Below are 17,090 nucleotides of genomic sequence, written 5' to 3' on the forward strand. Positions count from 1 at the left end.
TTGTGTCTATGCGCTTACCCTTGAACTACGAACACGCGAAAGCGCCAGCGCCAATCCTTTAACAACTGCCGAGTATTTTGGCGTTTAGCTGTCCGACTACAGCGCTGAAGCCTTCGCCCTTTTATGACACTCGATTGTGACTCTGAATTTGTGCGCGTGTTTCAAAACATTGAAGTCTTTATAACGCCATTCGCTCGCGTGTGTCGGAATTCCGAGCTGTCTTCGATTTTAGATAGCCCCTGTTTAGGTCACCGTTCGCCCATAAGTCACACTAGCCTGGGCATCCGCTGCTTTTAAATACACGTACACAACTCTTGTGAAACTGAACGAAATATGAACAGCCTCTTCCGCCGATGTGACTCATTCGAGACGAAAGTTGTGAAACGCCTGATTCTAGTTTCTTGCGTGATTTTTTTCGATGGCTTGTCGACTGAAACCGCATGCAGCATTTATTTATTTATTTATTTTTTCGCTCCGGGCGCCTACGCACGTTAGTTCGTACGAATGACGGGAAGAAAAAGCGACGCGTATGCGTTATGTGCGAATTCTGTTGTCGCATTCAATTAATATTTCTTCAAAAATTTGGAAGAGTACAAGTACTATTTTTCTTACAGTAAACATGACAATATGCACATTTCTGTACCGGTGCTTTCGCGATTAGCGCAAACATTGAATTGAAGTTCTGTTGCAAAATTTCTTGCTTTGTGTGTATGCGTGGGGAAGGGGGTGTTTGAGGGCGAAGAAACGTGCCTTCTCAATTGTACAGAGTAATATACGTTACGTTCCCAGAGCGTGATTAGTTTCGTTCAATTGCTTGCTCGCTTTTTATTTGGTAAAATTGTACCACCCATGACATCTTCGAAAAAGCCAGCATGTCATTGAACTTACGGTTGTGATGTACTTGATTGTAGCGAGTGTAGCAGGCATTATCTTATCTCGCTGTCGTGTTTGACAGCTTGACTCATTTATAATATGGAGAAGGGCCTGCGATTAGCGATATATTGCTATCATGGGCGTAATTGATGATGTGACCGCATACATGCTTACAACCACAAGAACAGCATGCTTTTCCCAGAGAGCAGAGCCAGATACCTGGTCAACATTGTTTACCTATTGGTTTATGTAGGTATACATCACATTAGTCACAAGCACGTTGTTTTTATTTGTCACTAAATTTATCATTGTATAATTTGCAGCTTGTTTTTTTTTTTTTAAATTTCTTCTTTTCCAGCTGCTAGGTACTTACATGTCCAAAGAGCAACTCTGACTTTATTATATGTCTGGTCGTAACTGTTAGTGACAACACCTGCTGATCATTGCGAACAAGTGTGTACTTGTTAAACCTATAGTGGTACACCAGATATGCCTTCAGTGATTATCTGGTTATCTTGCTATGGTACAAACTGAGCAATCACTTACTTTTCTTGCTTGATACTTTAAGCCAAATGCGTAGATACTCCAAGTTTGCAGTATCCGACTATCAGTTGTACTGAAAAGGGTTTGCTTAGTTTGAAAGGTGTAGTCATAAGAAATTGATGCTGCTTGCATAATGCACACATTATGCTTCTCGTCATATGATAAGACATCATTTAATTTCCACCCAAAAGATACACGTGTGTTGCATTGAGTAAGCACTACATTTTAGAAGGGTCTTTTCAAATGACTGCAGCTGTCGAGGGTTGGGCACAAGGCTGTCGATCAAGAGCAGCTTTATTGCGAAAGTAAGAGGGTAAAAGCACAGATTCACAAGTAATAAAATGTGAACGCATAGTAATCGTATTTCAAAAATAAATGCAGTGAGAAAATATAAGAGCAATAGGGAAACTTGAATGACAGTGCACAACAGCTATATACATGAAAAGTCATTAAGGAGTTTGTAGTTTAAAAGGCATAATAGGCCTACCCTATGTCATAAACATTTGTTTGTAACTGATGTTGGAGCATGCTATGTAGAATAATTTGTTCTTGTTGCAACTACCCTCATTTAGATGTGAAGCTAGTCTGCCTGCAAATATGGTGTCCATTCAAACTTTTAAATGCGAAGCATTTCTTAGCAAACTGCAAGACCTCTGAGCGTTTGTTTCTACATTTCTATCTATCTAGCCGGCTACATCATGGTGCTGTCATGATCACCTCTTGGTGTCAAGCAAAATTGTTATGGAAGGATAAGGGGGTTTGAAAAATGTGACTGTCTGGTCATAACATGAATAATGCGTAAATCCGGTCACGTACACTGTCAGACCATTTCCCCCAGACACATGTGGCATATACTTCCTACGCGACACGGACTTGAACAAGCGGCTGTAACAGCAATGTCACACACCGCGAAAGACAAGACTGGACTATGACTGAGCGTGCGTGCGTGTGCTGCCGAATGTGCTGTGTTTATCTCTCTTCTATCTCTGCTCTCTATCTTTCATCTCCCCCCTCCCCCTCCCATGCGCAGTGTAGCAAACCGGCTGTCTATAGGCTGGTTAACCTCCCTGCTGTTCTTTTCCTCCTATTTTCCTTCCTTCCTTCCTCATATACCACGAGCCATGGGTATGTGGGTATGAGCCACAGATGATTGACGGTTTATATCTACCCAGAAACGGTGAAAACAGACATTGGTAATTTAAACACGAGAGCAATAAGAAAAAGTAACGTGGGCAGTGTTGACCCTACGAATGCATAGAATAAAAGTCAGGATCCCAGTAGGAATCAAACCCAAGCAATCTGTGTGGCACTCGGGTATTTTGCCACAGAGCAACACCAGGTCTCGAAACTGCATTGGAAAACGGCCCTATGCCGGCCTACTGTCGGTGCAACGTCATCTGAGGTTGCAATGCTGGCTATCTAATTTTATAACAAAGCAATAAAAATTGCATATGTACTCCTATGATACAAGAACAGCTCTTCTATGATGCGTTTGAAGATGTCTTGGTCGGAATGAAGCACTGCCTTGGTGGGAAGGTCATTCCAGTCCCTTGATGTCTTGTTGAAGAATGAGGAGGCATGGGAGACAGTGTGGGCTTGAGGGGGGGTATACGGTCTTTTCGTGGTTGGTCCGGCTTGAGTTGCGGTGTGCGGGAGCAATGAGATCGGCTTGGGGTGACTTGTGAAAGAACTTATGAAAGAGAAAAAGGCGGGTGACCCGACGGCGTGATACAAGGCTGGGAAGGTTGGCTTGGGATTTGAGTTTCGATGAGCTAGAGTTGTAGGAATAGTGCAAAAAAAATGAAACGTACGGCACGATTCTGTACTAATTCAAGCATGGTAATGTGATTATGTTGGCATGGGTCCCACAGGGTGCATGCATATTCGAGCTTCGGCCTTACTAAGCAGCAGTACGTTAGAAGTTTGACTGAGGGGGGTACTAATCGGATATTACGCCGCAGGAAACCAAGAACACGATTAGCAGAATTTGTTATGCTGGTTATGTGGGTGTGGCATGGTAGGTCAGAAGTGAGGTTAATTTTTAAGTACTTGTAGGTGTTAACAGGGGATATTAAAGAACCACTTATTATATAATCGCGAGCCGGGTATGACTTCTTTCGATGAAAAGTGAAAAGGGAGGTTTTCAATGCGTTTAATGACATAAGCCACTTGTGGCACCAATCTTCAATTTGACTGAGGTCAGATTGTAGGGATAAAACATTGTTATTATTGTTAATAGGGCGGTATAGCATGCAGTCGTCTGCAAACAATCGTATCCAGGAAGAAGTGTTAGTTGGAAGATCGTTAATGTATATGAGAAAGAGCAGGGGTCCGAGGACCGTTACCTGAGGAACCCCGGATGTAACAGGTGTGAGAGAAGAGGAGCGTTTGTTAATGTAGACGAATCGCTGACGGTTACACAGAAGGTCATGTATTCAGTGAAAAACAAGATGATGAAGGTTTAGGCGAGATAGCTTTAGGAATAGTTGGTTATGAGGTACTTTATCAAAAGCTTTTTCAAAGTCCAAAAGTAGTGCGTCAACGGGAGTGTTAGTATCAAGGCTGGAACTGATGTCATTAATGAAGAGAGCCAGTTGAGCGTCGTAGGAAAGGCCCTTCTGGAAGCCATGCTGACTGGGATGAAAGAAATTAACCGAGCTAAGGAACTTCACAATATGTGAATGAAGAATGTGGTCTATTAATTTGGAGCATACACTCGTTAGTGAGATGGGACGATAGTTTCTCGGTGACGCTGGGTTACCTTTTTGACGCTAAGTCAACGACAGTAGGGTTCCCAGTGTTGGTTCAGCTTTTATAGTGATCTGTTTTTAATAAACATTATGTTTATATTCCTCTGTTTCAGTAAGCTGTATTCAAGTGTCGCTCCACACCAAAGGAATGCACTAACGAAAGTTGCATATGATATTGATGTCATCGCATCGTAAAGTGCTGTTCATTTAGATAATACTGACGTCTGCGCTTTAAGATGAAGGCTAACGTTACGTCATACCATGGGTTACCCTTTAAATGTAAGTGTGGTAGACATTCTTGGTAATGCCGAAATGAGCACCCAACCACACACTTGGAAAAACACGTCGATCCACTTTCTAACTCTCGGCTCAAAGCCAGAAAATGCAGCAGAGTGAATAACTTGTCAACTACTTCGTATGATACCGATTCCCATAAGACATGAGGTCTGCCTAATTTTTTCTTTGAATATTCTTTACAAGCTAGGTAAGCGTACTAAATCTGGCTACATAATTAGGTAATGGCTTAGGTAATGGCTATGACAGTCACATAAAAAAAAATAGACAATGTGCTTAAAAGGCATAATCCATAAATACTCAATGGAATAAAGAAGACATTTTATATACATATATATACAATGATGATTATGAGGTGCTCACAGCATTAGATCATTTATTAGACTACATATATTACAAAGCAATTATTGGGAGGTGTTTGAAAAAATTTCAGACAGACAGAGTGTTTGAGCTGCAGAAGAAGAGTGCTGGCTATTGTATGATTGAATGAAATCGCTGTCTGAGAAACACAATAAAAAGCAACGATAAACGAAGAAAAACATTATTGTTATAATATTCAGAAATGTACACTCAAGGATAAAAATAATGGATTGCCTAGACAGAACACGTGTAACGCTTAGACAACTGTTACAGGGAAATGCTAACAAGCAGCAACTGTTATGTCCACAACATCACCCTTATAATCTGTTGACCTTGGTGTTTTATTTGTTGTGTGCAATAAGGATGTCAATCGAGCAACGAAAAGGAAGATGTGTGAGTGGTACATCTGCTGGTATAGTATTCACTAGAGAGTTATAGTTTACCGTTAGCGTGATAACGGAGGTTAAGGGAATAGTGTTAACGTGCAGCAAACATTTGTTGCGGACAGCGTCTTATAATTTAGCGGGATAGCATTTACGTGGTTTACATGCCCCAGCTGGGACGGTGGCGCCACTTATCGGAGGGTTGAGAAGTAAGAATAGTGAAAAGGAAAAAAAAAAAAACGAGAATGTCTGCCTATGGTCACTGTGGGAAGCATTGTTACAAGTTTATTTTAGTAATGATAAATGTAAATAAACATGAACCACGCACCAAACGCGAAAACACTTATGTTGCCGATTTGTTTACATAGTTGTAGTTAGACCTAGACACGTGTGAAATGGGAAGCTATCTCAAAAGCTACGCCAGCTTATCTGTAATACTTGATCGTCGAAGCTAGCTGAATGCAAGCCAAGGCAGTTTAAACAGTCGTTTACTGCGAACAAAGTGAATCTTTCAACAACTATGCCAAAACCACTTTGAGGCGAGCATCCGAGAGCGCCGTCGTGTTTTACGTACACTACGTACACCTACGCTAACACGGTAACGGTAAATCTGAAAAATAGCGCGTGTATGGTAAGCGGTATGGGTAACGTACGTATCTGCGCATGCCACTTCGATCCCGGTATACTATAACTATCTACTGACTTGAGTGGCTGATGCACACTCCTGACGCTCCATTGTACGCTCTTTATATGCAAATATTCTCTGTAAGCATATCCTTACCTCTCTCTTCTTGTAACATCACAATTTCAGCAACATTTCTGTTCCAGCTGTGGTGTCAACATGCACACATAATTGGAGCAGTGCTCATTGCTTTTCTTCATTCATTTTTTTTCCGATTGCCATTCCCCTCTGTGTTGGTTAGCAAACGAGATTCACGTCTGGTAGGCCTCTGTGTCTTTCCCCTTTTCCCCCATCATCCTCTAAATTCCAATGAGAGTGTTCTCTTTTAAATAGGTAATTAACTGTAGCGTACCTGTAATGCTGTCTCTCTTAGTAATGCTTCTTTTGCAGATGGATTTTAACGCTGCACTGACCGGGGCCGGCGACTTCGGCACTTATCAGAAGCTGCTGGTGCTGTTGCTCGTGGTGCCTTCTGGCGCTCTGTGCGCGCTTGTTTACTTTACCCAGTACTTCATTATTCTCATCCCCGAGAATTACTCGTGCCACCTTGCCGAGGTTCCCCAAGCTCTGTTGAACGCATCCAATCTCACATCCGACCTTCTCAAGACTCTGGCATTGCCTCCAGATGAGGAAGGCAGCGCAAAGCTCAGCCAGTGTCGCATGTATGATGTCAACCTAACATCTCTCATTGAGGCTGGCACTGTGGAGGCAAATGCTTCGTGGGATACAGTAAGCTGCCGCGATGGCTGGGACTATGATTTTGGCAACCTTTATCCAACAATTGCAACAGAGGTAAGAGTACAGGATCGAAGATGTTCATCCAGATGTTTTCTTCTAATTGTGAAAGCTAGAACCACTACATTTATTTATAGTGATTGTGCCTCTTACTAAACATTGATATTGTGTGTGTGTATGTATGTGCATGTGTGTGTGCAGTGTCGTTCATAAGTAAGGCTTAATTAGCTGACCTTGTTTTGCTGTTATACATCAGGCAGGCTGATTAGATCACAAGCAGGCTGATTAGATCACTAAGCTTACCACGGCACCATGAAAACAACTTAGTGGATATTTCTCTTTTCTTTCTCAGCTGAATATGGTGTGTGACCAAAGTCACCTTTCATACTATATACAAACATTTTTCTACGCCGGAACCAGCATAGGCTCAGTATTTTTTGGCTTCATTGCTGACAGGTAAGTGGCACTTATATTTGCATCCTGCTCTTTTATTCCGTAGTTCACTTCTGTGCGTGGTGACACTTTGCTGGTGCACTTGTCATTTATCTATTAGCCTTTCACGTAACATGCTCGCATCTTGCTTTCTTTATTACAGATGTGTAAACCAAGACATATAAAACAATATGTCTTGTTGAACAAATTATCGTTGCATAATTACCTTAGAATGGTTGAGTATTGTACCTTAGAATGGTTGAGTATTGAAAGACCGTGCAGTAGAGATACTAGTGTCAGCCTACATGCAACATTTGATAAACGAGCAAGTTATGGTTGTCTTAGTAACAGCAGTCATAATTTTGTTGAGGCGGTCTTCAAACATGCTATTTATTTCAGGATTTTGCACACTTACAAACTTTATGATGGTAAGTAAGGGATTGCATACCACTTGTACATGTAGAGGACTCTAGTGAGTTAGTGGTGAACTGTCATTGTGTGTACACTCTGTAGATGCACTGCCCAGCAGCATTACATTGCGCATAAATTCCAGCAGTTGCTATGTCAACTATGGCATAGCATCTGAAAGAGATTGCAATAACTGCTCATACAGTTAATCTGCCTTTCAATAGTTCCTTTTCGTTTTGCTCAGTATAAAATGCATCATTCTTCACAGTTGCATCAGTGCTTTTGGAGAGTGCATCTGCTAAACATACAAACCATGAGAGTTCTCTAGCCTTTCTCTAGGGTGCTCTGCATACACTGAGCATGACCCGCTGCTCTGTTTATTGTTGTAAAGCGCGTGACTGTGCGGTCCCATGCCATTTTCTAATCTGAGTTCCTTTGCAGGTACGGCCGAAAGCCGTCAATAATCCTAAGCTATGCCTTGGCATGGCTGGCTGGTTTGGTATCATCTTTTGTGAAGAACCTTGTTGGCTTCACCATCCTGCGCTTTCTTGTGGGAATGTGCATCATTCCACTTTCGGAAGATCCCTATGTGCTCAGTGAGTATCTGATGCTAATACATGTTCTCCAATAATTCATTTTTTTTGCCATTATGACACCATAAAAATATTTTTTTTTCCTTAAAAAAAGGAAGGGAAGTGGAGGCATGGACCCTGTGAGCCTTACAATCTTTTTCTAACTATTTTCTCCTTAGGCTTGCAAAACTAGGGGTACGTACGGCTGGTCGTTTTTGAGCCCTCTGTGGAAATGTTGTCACACTAACTTGTCCAAGTAGTATTCTTGAACAACTCATAAGTATTTGCAACGTTAAACTCGACCCAAATATCGCATATCTTGCACCAAGCTCGGCCAAGGATTCGCAAAGATTGTTTGATTGTGCTCCAACTTTCGACACTTTGTGAAATATGTGGCCCACATTACTCTTCCTCTCTCTGGCACTTTCAAGAGGCATGCACTCTCAAGGCATTGAACTTGCGAGCTTTCATGTGGCTAGTGCGTGGCATATATGGCTGTCTAAAAGTCGCTGCAGTTTGACACTGTGCCAACTGTGCCAACATGACAGGCCAGGAATGTTGCTGCTCATAGATGTTGATGCGGCTGATGCTAATCTCTTGAAGTCTCGCAAAAGTTACAGTGTCACCGAAAGGGATAGTTTTGCAATAGTACTGCCCTAGCTTTTGGTTTTGGTGCAACGTCAGCCACTGTGGCTTTCACAATGGTGCCTCTACACCTGCACACCGCGTGATTTCTAGGGAAGGTGCACTGACTTGCTTCCTTCATCATCCTTCTGTTGGTTTGACGAAAGGCTGGATGTTCTGCTCAGATGTGATTTTTCTGGCTCGGATCAAGAAAATTGGTGTAAGAAAATTTATTATGGGGCACAAGTGCATAAAACATAATTGGGGCACTTCAAAAGTAAACTGAGGATTGTGCTAGGTTTTTATTAATATAGTATGTATATTTTGTGCTTATATAATTAGTTTTCTCCTCTAGAAAAACTACTTTTGCATGCAAAATTTTAAATGGTTACATGTGATTTTAAAAATTTGTGGTTCTTCCTTAACTACACTTCTTCATTTGAGAAAAGCTGGTATGCCTAAAACGATACAAACAAAAGTCTTAGTGTTGTTAGATACAGGAAAGAAGTATGTGGCCTGAATTCATATCATTTTGACACAGACATGGCTAAAATTATATTGAATCAAATTTAGGGTTTTTATTGAAAATCCTTCATATATGCATAAGGAAGTGTGTCGCATAATCGTTGTGATACCGTATTTAGTTGCATTTCTTTAAATGCTTTATGGTAGTTGTCTGGCCTTGTGGTTTTTATGAGTAGTAATCTACGCTTGTCACAGTTATGGACAGTGGCATTGTGCTTTTGAGTGCTGTAGGTTTAATTCCTTCTAATGGTGGCTTTGTATGACATAAGAATGCTTAATGTTCGTGTACTAAAGTTCATTGCTTTATTAAATAACCCTATGTAGTCAATGATGACACATAACAGCCGTCACAACGTCATGACACATAACAGCCGTCAGGAAAAACAAGACAATGTCGCTTTTGGCTGTTGCTGGACTTGTGCCATCTAGTTGAACTAGCGCTGTGCATTTTAAATAAGTTAATAAACAAGCTACTCATAACATTATCGGTGGACGTTGACGACGCCCATGCCTCGAAGGAGATGCACAGTGGTTGCAACGTGGGCAACCACTTAGCTACTTCGACGTCAGGTACTTCCTCACTGCCGACCTCTTTAGCACACTCCCGCATCTCTGGGATCCTGGCACTTTCTCCGGTGATGGTACCATCGACGTTGGTGCATGGCTAAAGCAGTATGGGTGCCTCAGTGCTGCTCACCATGGAGATCGCTCATGCTGACCAACGTTCTTTTCTACCTCGATGGTGCTCCATGAACATGGTTTGACAGCCACAAAGCCGCAATAACGAGCTGGGATCTCTTCAAAGAAAAGATTCGTAACCTGTTCAGTGATTCATCTGGTCATCAGCTAGCTGTGAAGAAGGCTCTCACTACACAGGCCCAGATTTCTACTAAATCCTATGTCTCCTACATTCTTGATGTTTCGGCCCTTTGTAGGAAGGCTGACCAGAACATGTCAGAAGACGAAAAGGTTAACCACATCGTAAAAAGCATTGCCGACAATGCTTTCAACCTGCTAGTGGTTAATGTCCTGAGAATTGACATGATATTTAAAAAATGCCGACGTCTCGAACAAGCAAAAGCCCGCTGCGTAGCCCAAAGCATTGTGCGCCTTCCGAACACAGCGGCTACTTCTTTGTGCGATGACGCCTTCCACCAGGCCCCTCGATGTAACAACCTCACGCGCATCATTCACAAGAGGTCGAGGCAGCACAACCGGTAGCCATTTCTTTCCTGATGCCTGACCCTTCGCTGACCATGATCTGATTTATACAGACTGTGGTTCAGCAAGAATTATCGAATGTCGGCCTGCATATTGTTCCTCCCATATACTTTGCTGAGCCTTTTTATCATCGCCGTCCTGCTCGCCGTGGAACAACGTTGTTTGTATGGAACAACAATGTTCCATACAAACACCAGATATCACACAGACTCAAGAAAATCGAAAAACGTGTGGGAGTTCGTGTGCTGTTCTCTGCCCCACTCAAATTAATCAGCCTCACCAAATCTACTAACCCCCTGAAAACGCAGTCATCAACTGAAGGTAGAGTTCAGCATAGAAACAGGTATGTGGCATGCTCCCGGGAAGTTGTCTATAGGACCCCCGTTCTTGCGGTGCTTGTTATGTCGGAACGACCGGAAGGTGTCTGAACGATCGAGTGAGAGAACACGCTAACAATGTTAGAAACGGGAAAGGTTTTCTTGCTCAGCACTGCACCGAGTGCAACTGTGTGCCCCTTTTCAAGGACACAGTGACGCTGTACAAGCACAGGGATGAGCGCACCCGAGTCATTGTCGAGGCCGCGCAGATGGCACGCGAACAAATTTCATGCATTAGCAAGCCCTCCCTGTCTCTGTCCGAGAAGGAACTAAGGTTCTTCGAAGGCTTTGGTGTGCGCAAGTAGCTATATTACTTTTACTTTTCTGTTTCGTTTCTTTGCAGACTTTTCTTTGCCTTTTTCTGTGCTTTTGTTTTTTTCGTACTCATGTATTGCTCTTTGTGCCACATGGTTTTTGTCCCATAGTTTACTGTCTCCTCTATATGTTTTCATGCTCTGCGCAATAAACTCAGTTGGAAGTTAGTGCTCGTGTCCTTATTGTCTCTTTGTTGTCGCTCTGTTCTCGCACTATGACTATCGTGTTGAAGTAAAGCTTCGAGACAGTCGAATCACCCTGGATAGATGTTTTCACGGCTTAGCATTGTTTTACAGTTGTGAAACCGTCTTTACAGGGGGTTTAATATACTTGAACAGCTTTCATGGCTTAGCATTCCTTCACTGCAATGAAACCACTTTTATAGGGGCTATATGCGGGCTGATATACATCTATTTGAAGCGAAGCCAATTGAAATACTGTAATATTCGTACAAGCCTAATGTTTACACTTCACCGCGCATCGACGCCTTAGACTGCCTATACGGTGCTACTTATTTTTAAACTATCGAGCTTCAGTCAGGCTGCTAGAAGATAGCTGTCAGCGAGATGAACCGCGAGAAGACTGCTTTCATCACTCCTTGTGGTCTTTATCAATTTAAGGCGATAGCCTTTGCTCTGTGCAGTGCGCCAACCACTTTTCAAAAGATGATGGACTCATTGCTCCAAGGGTTCAGATAGTCCACCTGCTTGCGTTACCTCAACGATGTTATTGTCTTCTCACCCTCACATCTCGATCGTTTATTGGCAATTCTTGACGTTTTTCATAGAAGCGGACTTCAGTTAAACTGCTCCAAGTGCCACTTTGCTCGTCGTCAAATCACCGTGCCTGCTCACATTGTCGATGCCCAGGGCATGTGCCCAGACACAAAGAAAATTCATGCAGTAAATCTTCCCTTTTCCAATGACCACAAAGGATGTCTGCAGTTTTGTTGGGCTGTGCTTGTATTTCAGACGCTTTGTCAAGGGCTTCCCGACAATTGCACACACCCTCATAGGCCTCTTGAAGAAAAACGCCCAGTTTCACTGGGGCCCTGACCAAGCATTGTCTCCTTCTCAACCTACAGCCCTGCTTACTACGTGGCCAGTCTTGAGCTACTTCGATCTATCAGCTTCAACGGAAGTTCGTACGTATGCCAGTGGACACGGCATAGGAGCTATGCTATTGCAGCACCAATGGGGACATTACCGTGTTATAGCCTGTGCAAACCGACTGCTATTTCCCGCTGAGTGCAACTATTCAATAACGGAGCGCAAGTGCCTCGCCCTTATGTGGGCAGTCGTCAAGTTTCGTCCATACTTATATGGGCACTTATTCCGTGTCATCACAAATCACCATGTGCTCTGCTGGCTAGCCTCACTGAAAGATCCCACAGACTCTGCTACTGACCCGTGGGTCGCGGGATCGAACCCCGGCCACAGGGGCCGCATTTTCGATGGAGGTGATAATTAATGAGGCCCGTGTGCTTAGATTTAGGTACCCGTTAAACCCCAGGTGGTCGAAATTTCCGGAGCCCTCCACTGCGGCATCTCTCATAATCATATGGTGGTTTTGGGACGTTCAACCCCAGCAATTATTATTATTATTAAAGATCCTACAGGACGAATCGCTCGCTGGGCCTATCATCTACAAGAATACATGTTTATGTGAGGTATAAAACGGGGCAATTGGTTCAGGATGCGGATTGTTTATCCTGCTACACTGTGGAAGAATCAACCGAGGCTGATACTGTTGCGGACGTTTTTTCGATATCGCAGCTACTGAACATTGGGGAAGAACAATGTCGGAAATGATTGTTTATGAGCCATCATTGACAAACTGGAGTAAACTCCGTACTACATGTCTCTACGAATGTTTTTGGTCAAAGACGGGATCGTATACCACCGTAACATCGATTCTTTTGGCGCTGACCTACTTTCTGTCATTCCAACGCACGTGTGTTCTACTGTCCTTCACCAACTTCATGACGCTCCCATGCTGGGCCGCTTGGGCATTTCTCGCACATACGATCGTGTACGCCATCGCTTTTTTTGGCCTGAATTTGCCTGCTCTGTTCTCCGCTATTTCGTGGATTGTGAGCCTTGCCAGCACCACAAAACGCCGTTTGCCCTTCTAGCTTAGTACCTTGCTCTGATTGACATTCTCGCTGGACCTTTTCGAGTTGGTATCAAGCTGCTTGGCCCTTTTCCACTCTCCACCTTCGGAAATAAATGGATTGCTGTCGCCACAGACTATGCGACGCGGTACACAACCACATGAGCACTCCTGACGAGTTGTGCTACTGACATTGTGGACTTTTTGTTGTACAACATAATTTTAGTGCACGGAGCTCCCCGCCAACTACTACTCGATAGTGGCCACACCTTCCTCTCAGCTATGGTTGATTAAATCCTGCGGTCTTGCCACACCAAGCACAAGTTTACCACTTCGTGCCATTCCCAGTCGAATAGCCTCACGGAGCGCCTCAACAAGATCATAACCGATATGCTCACCAGATACGTTGCGGCTGGCCACTGAAACTGGGACATTCATTAGCCCTATGTGACATTCGCCTTCAATTCCTCGTGTCACAACACTAAGGAATATTTGCCATTCTATCTCCTATATGGCCATGACCCCACGCTACCTGTGGACACTATGCTACCCGCGGCCACTGAATATGCTGGGGAAGCGTCGCCCATGCTGACCACGTGCGCCAACTTGCTCGTAGCCATCTCCAGGCCTCACAGGAGCACCAACGATAGCTCTGCAATCGTCATTATAGGGATGTGCACTTTTTCTCGGTTTTTTTGGGCTTCTCTGGTCACCCGCTCAGCACGTAAGACTGCCTGAAAAGCTGCTGTCACACTACACTGGACCATACCGTCTCATTCGACAGGTGACTAATGTCACGCACGAGATCGTCCCAATCGATCTAATAACGTCATCGTCTGCTTCGAGTGACACCACTCACATGGCTCGGCTCAAGCCCTATCACTCGCCTTTGACTTCACCTGCGTAGGTTAAGCACCGAGATGGTGATTTTACGTAACAGCTGCCACAACGCGGATGCATGAAAGGAAAAGGAATACGACCTCGCTTTTGGTTGTTGCTGGACTGGTGCCATCTTGTTCACCTAGTACTGTGCATCGTAAATAGGTTATTAAGCGAGCTACGCATTACACTACTAATGGGTAGCTTTCCACTATGGTCCTTCACATAGCCTCAATTCTGTTTTGAGATGCTGTAAGCTTTGTCCATAAACATACAGGAGGTGTGTCTTACTGGAACCTAGAAATTTCGACTTATTTATTGTTTCAGGAATATGCCACCAGTGTACTTTCTGTAAGCACAAATGTTACTTTTGCAGAACTAAATTGGTAGCTCTGTTCATGTATGCAATGGCTATTTACGCAAATGCCTGATCAAAAGGGCGAAAAGTGTAAATATAAAAGCTCGTTTTCTTTTTTCATTAGATGCAGTATTAACAAGAACTAACAGACAATAATGCCAGGAAAAGTATAGGGGACGTTATTAGAAGAAATTGGAAGGTAAAAAAGTGTAAATGTAAAGAAAGAAATGTGGGTGAAAAAATAACTTGCCACCGGCAGGATTCAAACCTGCAGCCGTCAAGTAACGCATCCGATGATGTCCTCCCTCCATACAAATTATGGGGTATATATGTGTGCATTTAAACGTGGGAGGTCAGCACCATCTGTTGCCATTATTGCAAATGTGAAACACACTTTTTTTGCCTGTTAGGTGTCACATAGTACGTGATTTTATCATGAGATGGCAGCTCACCAATAATACCTCATGTACCACCTCAAGGCATCAAGTGTGCCAGAACGAAAACCTCGCTATAAATGAAGGAAAGTGTAAATTTATGGACTTCTTTTCTTTGTTAGGCACAACGTTATTGAGAACTAACAGACAATAATGCCAGGGAATGTCTAGGGGATGTTAGAAGTAATTGTAATGTAAATGTGAAGAAAGAAAAGTGGACGAAAAGATAACTTGTCACTGGCCTGATCCAAACCTGCGACTTTCATCGAGATCTCATGAATATTGATCAGAAGGGTGGTAGTTAGCGTTATTTAAACTGATATGAAAATACTAAGCACTTCATTTCAGTCATGTAGTAGTATAAGTGGGCTTTCACTGAGTATCAGGAGGCTTGCTATGTACGTAAATGTAATGGATGTATTAAGAAGTGAAAGTGGTAGTTATAGGTACCACATGTTCTTATCCATTTGTATGTATGGTTTTCATGCAGGCCTTGAATACATAGGACCTCGCTGGAGAACGCTGCCCATAGTGCTGTGGGCACTGTCATACATTGTCTTCTCAATGCTGTGTCCATGGCTGGCTTATGGCATTCAAAACTGGACCTCCCTGTCTGTCTGCACGAGCATGCCATTGCTGCTGATTGTCCTCTTCATGAGGTGCATATAACCTTTTCTTTTCAATGCACTGTGCTGCGTGCCCTGCCGCGGTGGTCTAGTGGCTAAGGTACTCGGCTGCTGACCCGCAGGAGGGTGCGGGATCGAATCCCGGCTGCAGGGGCTGCATTTTCGATAGAGGTAAAAATGTTGTAGGCCCATGTGCTCAGATTTGGGCACACGTTAAAGAACCCTAGGTGGTAGAAATTTTTGGAGTTCTCCACGGGGTCTCTCATAATCATATGGTGGTTTTGGGATGTTAAACCCCACATATCAATCAAGCACTGGGCTGTGTGATAATATATGGAGGTTTCATGAGATTTCTAAAATCGAATTCAGAACACTTAGAGCAAAAACCAATTGGTAAGTCAAAGTGAGCTTATTTGTTCATACATAATGAAGGTAAACATGTTTTGATTTGTTCATTGTTCAGTTCCTTTTTTGTAGAATTGTGATCACCACTATGTTATAGATATCCCATTAACCTTCCAAGTTAAGCACATGTTTACTTGGCATGTCATAATGAAGCCTGAGAAAATTCGAAGGGGACCCTTTTTTTCAATAAGAAGAAAAGGATATGCAATTTATTCGTTGAATGCAAATTTATGAATACAGTTCAACCCCTTTATAACAGGCACGTTAACGTTTGGGGCAGCAATTCTCGTCCTTTATATGATGTCTTTTGTCTTTTATACATTTGTCTTTTATATCAGTTCGTTTGTCTTTTATATCAGTGTGTCTTATAAAGGGGTTCGACTGTACATAAAGAATTTGCACACTTGCTTATAGCTTGGATCCCTGCTTTTCTTTTTATTTTTTTAGACTAAGTCTTTTGGCCCTTTTCTTCTAGTATTTCCAGAGTCGGCTGCCAGAGAGCATAATAAAGAGAGAACCATCTAAAGGAGTGCAGCCCAGCTTCATAATGCAAAAACATTAGTAATGATTGCAATTTTGATGACTTTAGAGGTATGATAAGGGAATGAAAAAGGACCCTTTAGAAGATGTGATTTCCAGCATTGTATTATTATTGACTACTGCACGGATCAGACACTGGTTCACATCTGATGCACAGCAAACATTTAGATAGGGAGGCTATGCGTAGTTTTGTAATTGCACATTTTTGTTTTGTTCTCTATAGGAACCATGGCAGCTTAAGGTTAGATAAAGGAGGTGCTGGTTCACTCTTGGCCCCGTCCTCCAATTTCGGACAGCTGAGAGAACTCAAGCCCCTGCTGCACCCCCTGCTGCTCCTGAAGTTGATCTGAATCCCCTCCTCGCACATCCTCAAGACTTTATAGTTTAATTTGCTACATTCCCTGTTGTGTGCATTCTCTTTTAAGATTATACATGATGCTACGGTGCATCGTCGACGTAAGGAAGCATGACACTTTACGAAGATGACGAAGACGCCTGTGCATTAAGCGCTTGCGTGAGAGGCAACTCAGTCATCTTGTTTGGCTGCCGATTGTCTCTTGACGCTACAGTATAAACCTATATCTCGCCCCATCACAATATGAATGAGGATAAACATGTTGATATTGCACCAAAAAAGACAGT

At 43.0% G+C, this 17,090-nt stretch overlaps 1 protein-coding gene across 1 annotated transcript in view; it reads left to right on the forward strand.

Annotated features, from left to right (window-relative positions):
* LOC119178275 (carcinine transporter) overlaps window positions 1-17,090 on the forward strand; it is a 41,714-nt gene that overhangs the window by 352 nt on the left and 24,272 nt on the right. Inside the window, exons 2-5 of the mRNA XM_037429470.2 lie at window positions 6,276-6,677; window positions 6,973-7,076; window positions 7,902-8,056; window positions 15,368-15,536. Of these exons, the coding sequence (XP_037285367.2) occupies window positions 6,276-6,677; window positions 6,973-7,076; window positions 7,902-8,056; window positions 15,368-15,536 (830 nt within the window). The remainder of the gene's footprint in view (window positions 1-6,275; window positions 6,678-6,972; window positions 7,077-7,901; window positions 8,057-15,367; window positions 15,537-17,090) is intronic.

Source organism: Rhipicephalus microplus, chromosome 1, assembly GCF_043290135.1.
Source record: "Rhipicephalus microplus isolate Deutch F79 chromosome 1, USDA_Rmic, whole genome shotgun sequence".
NCBI lineage: Eukaryota > Metazoa > Arthropoda > Arachnida > Ixodida > Ixodidae > Rhipicephalus > Rhipicephalus microplus.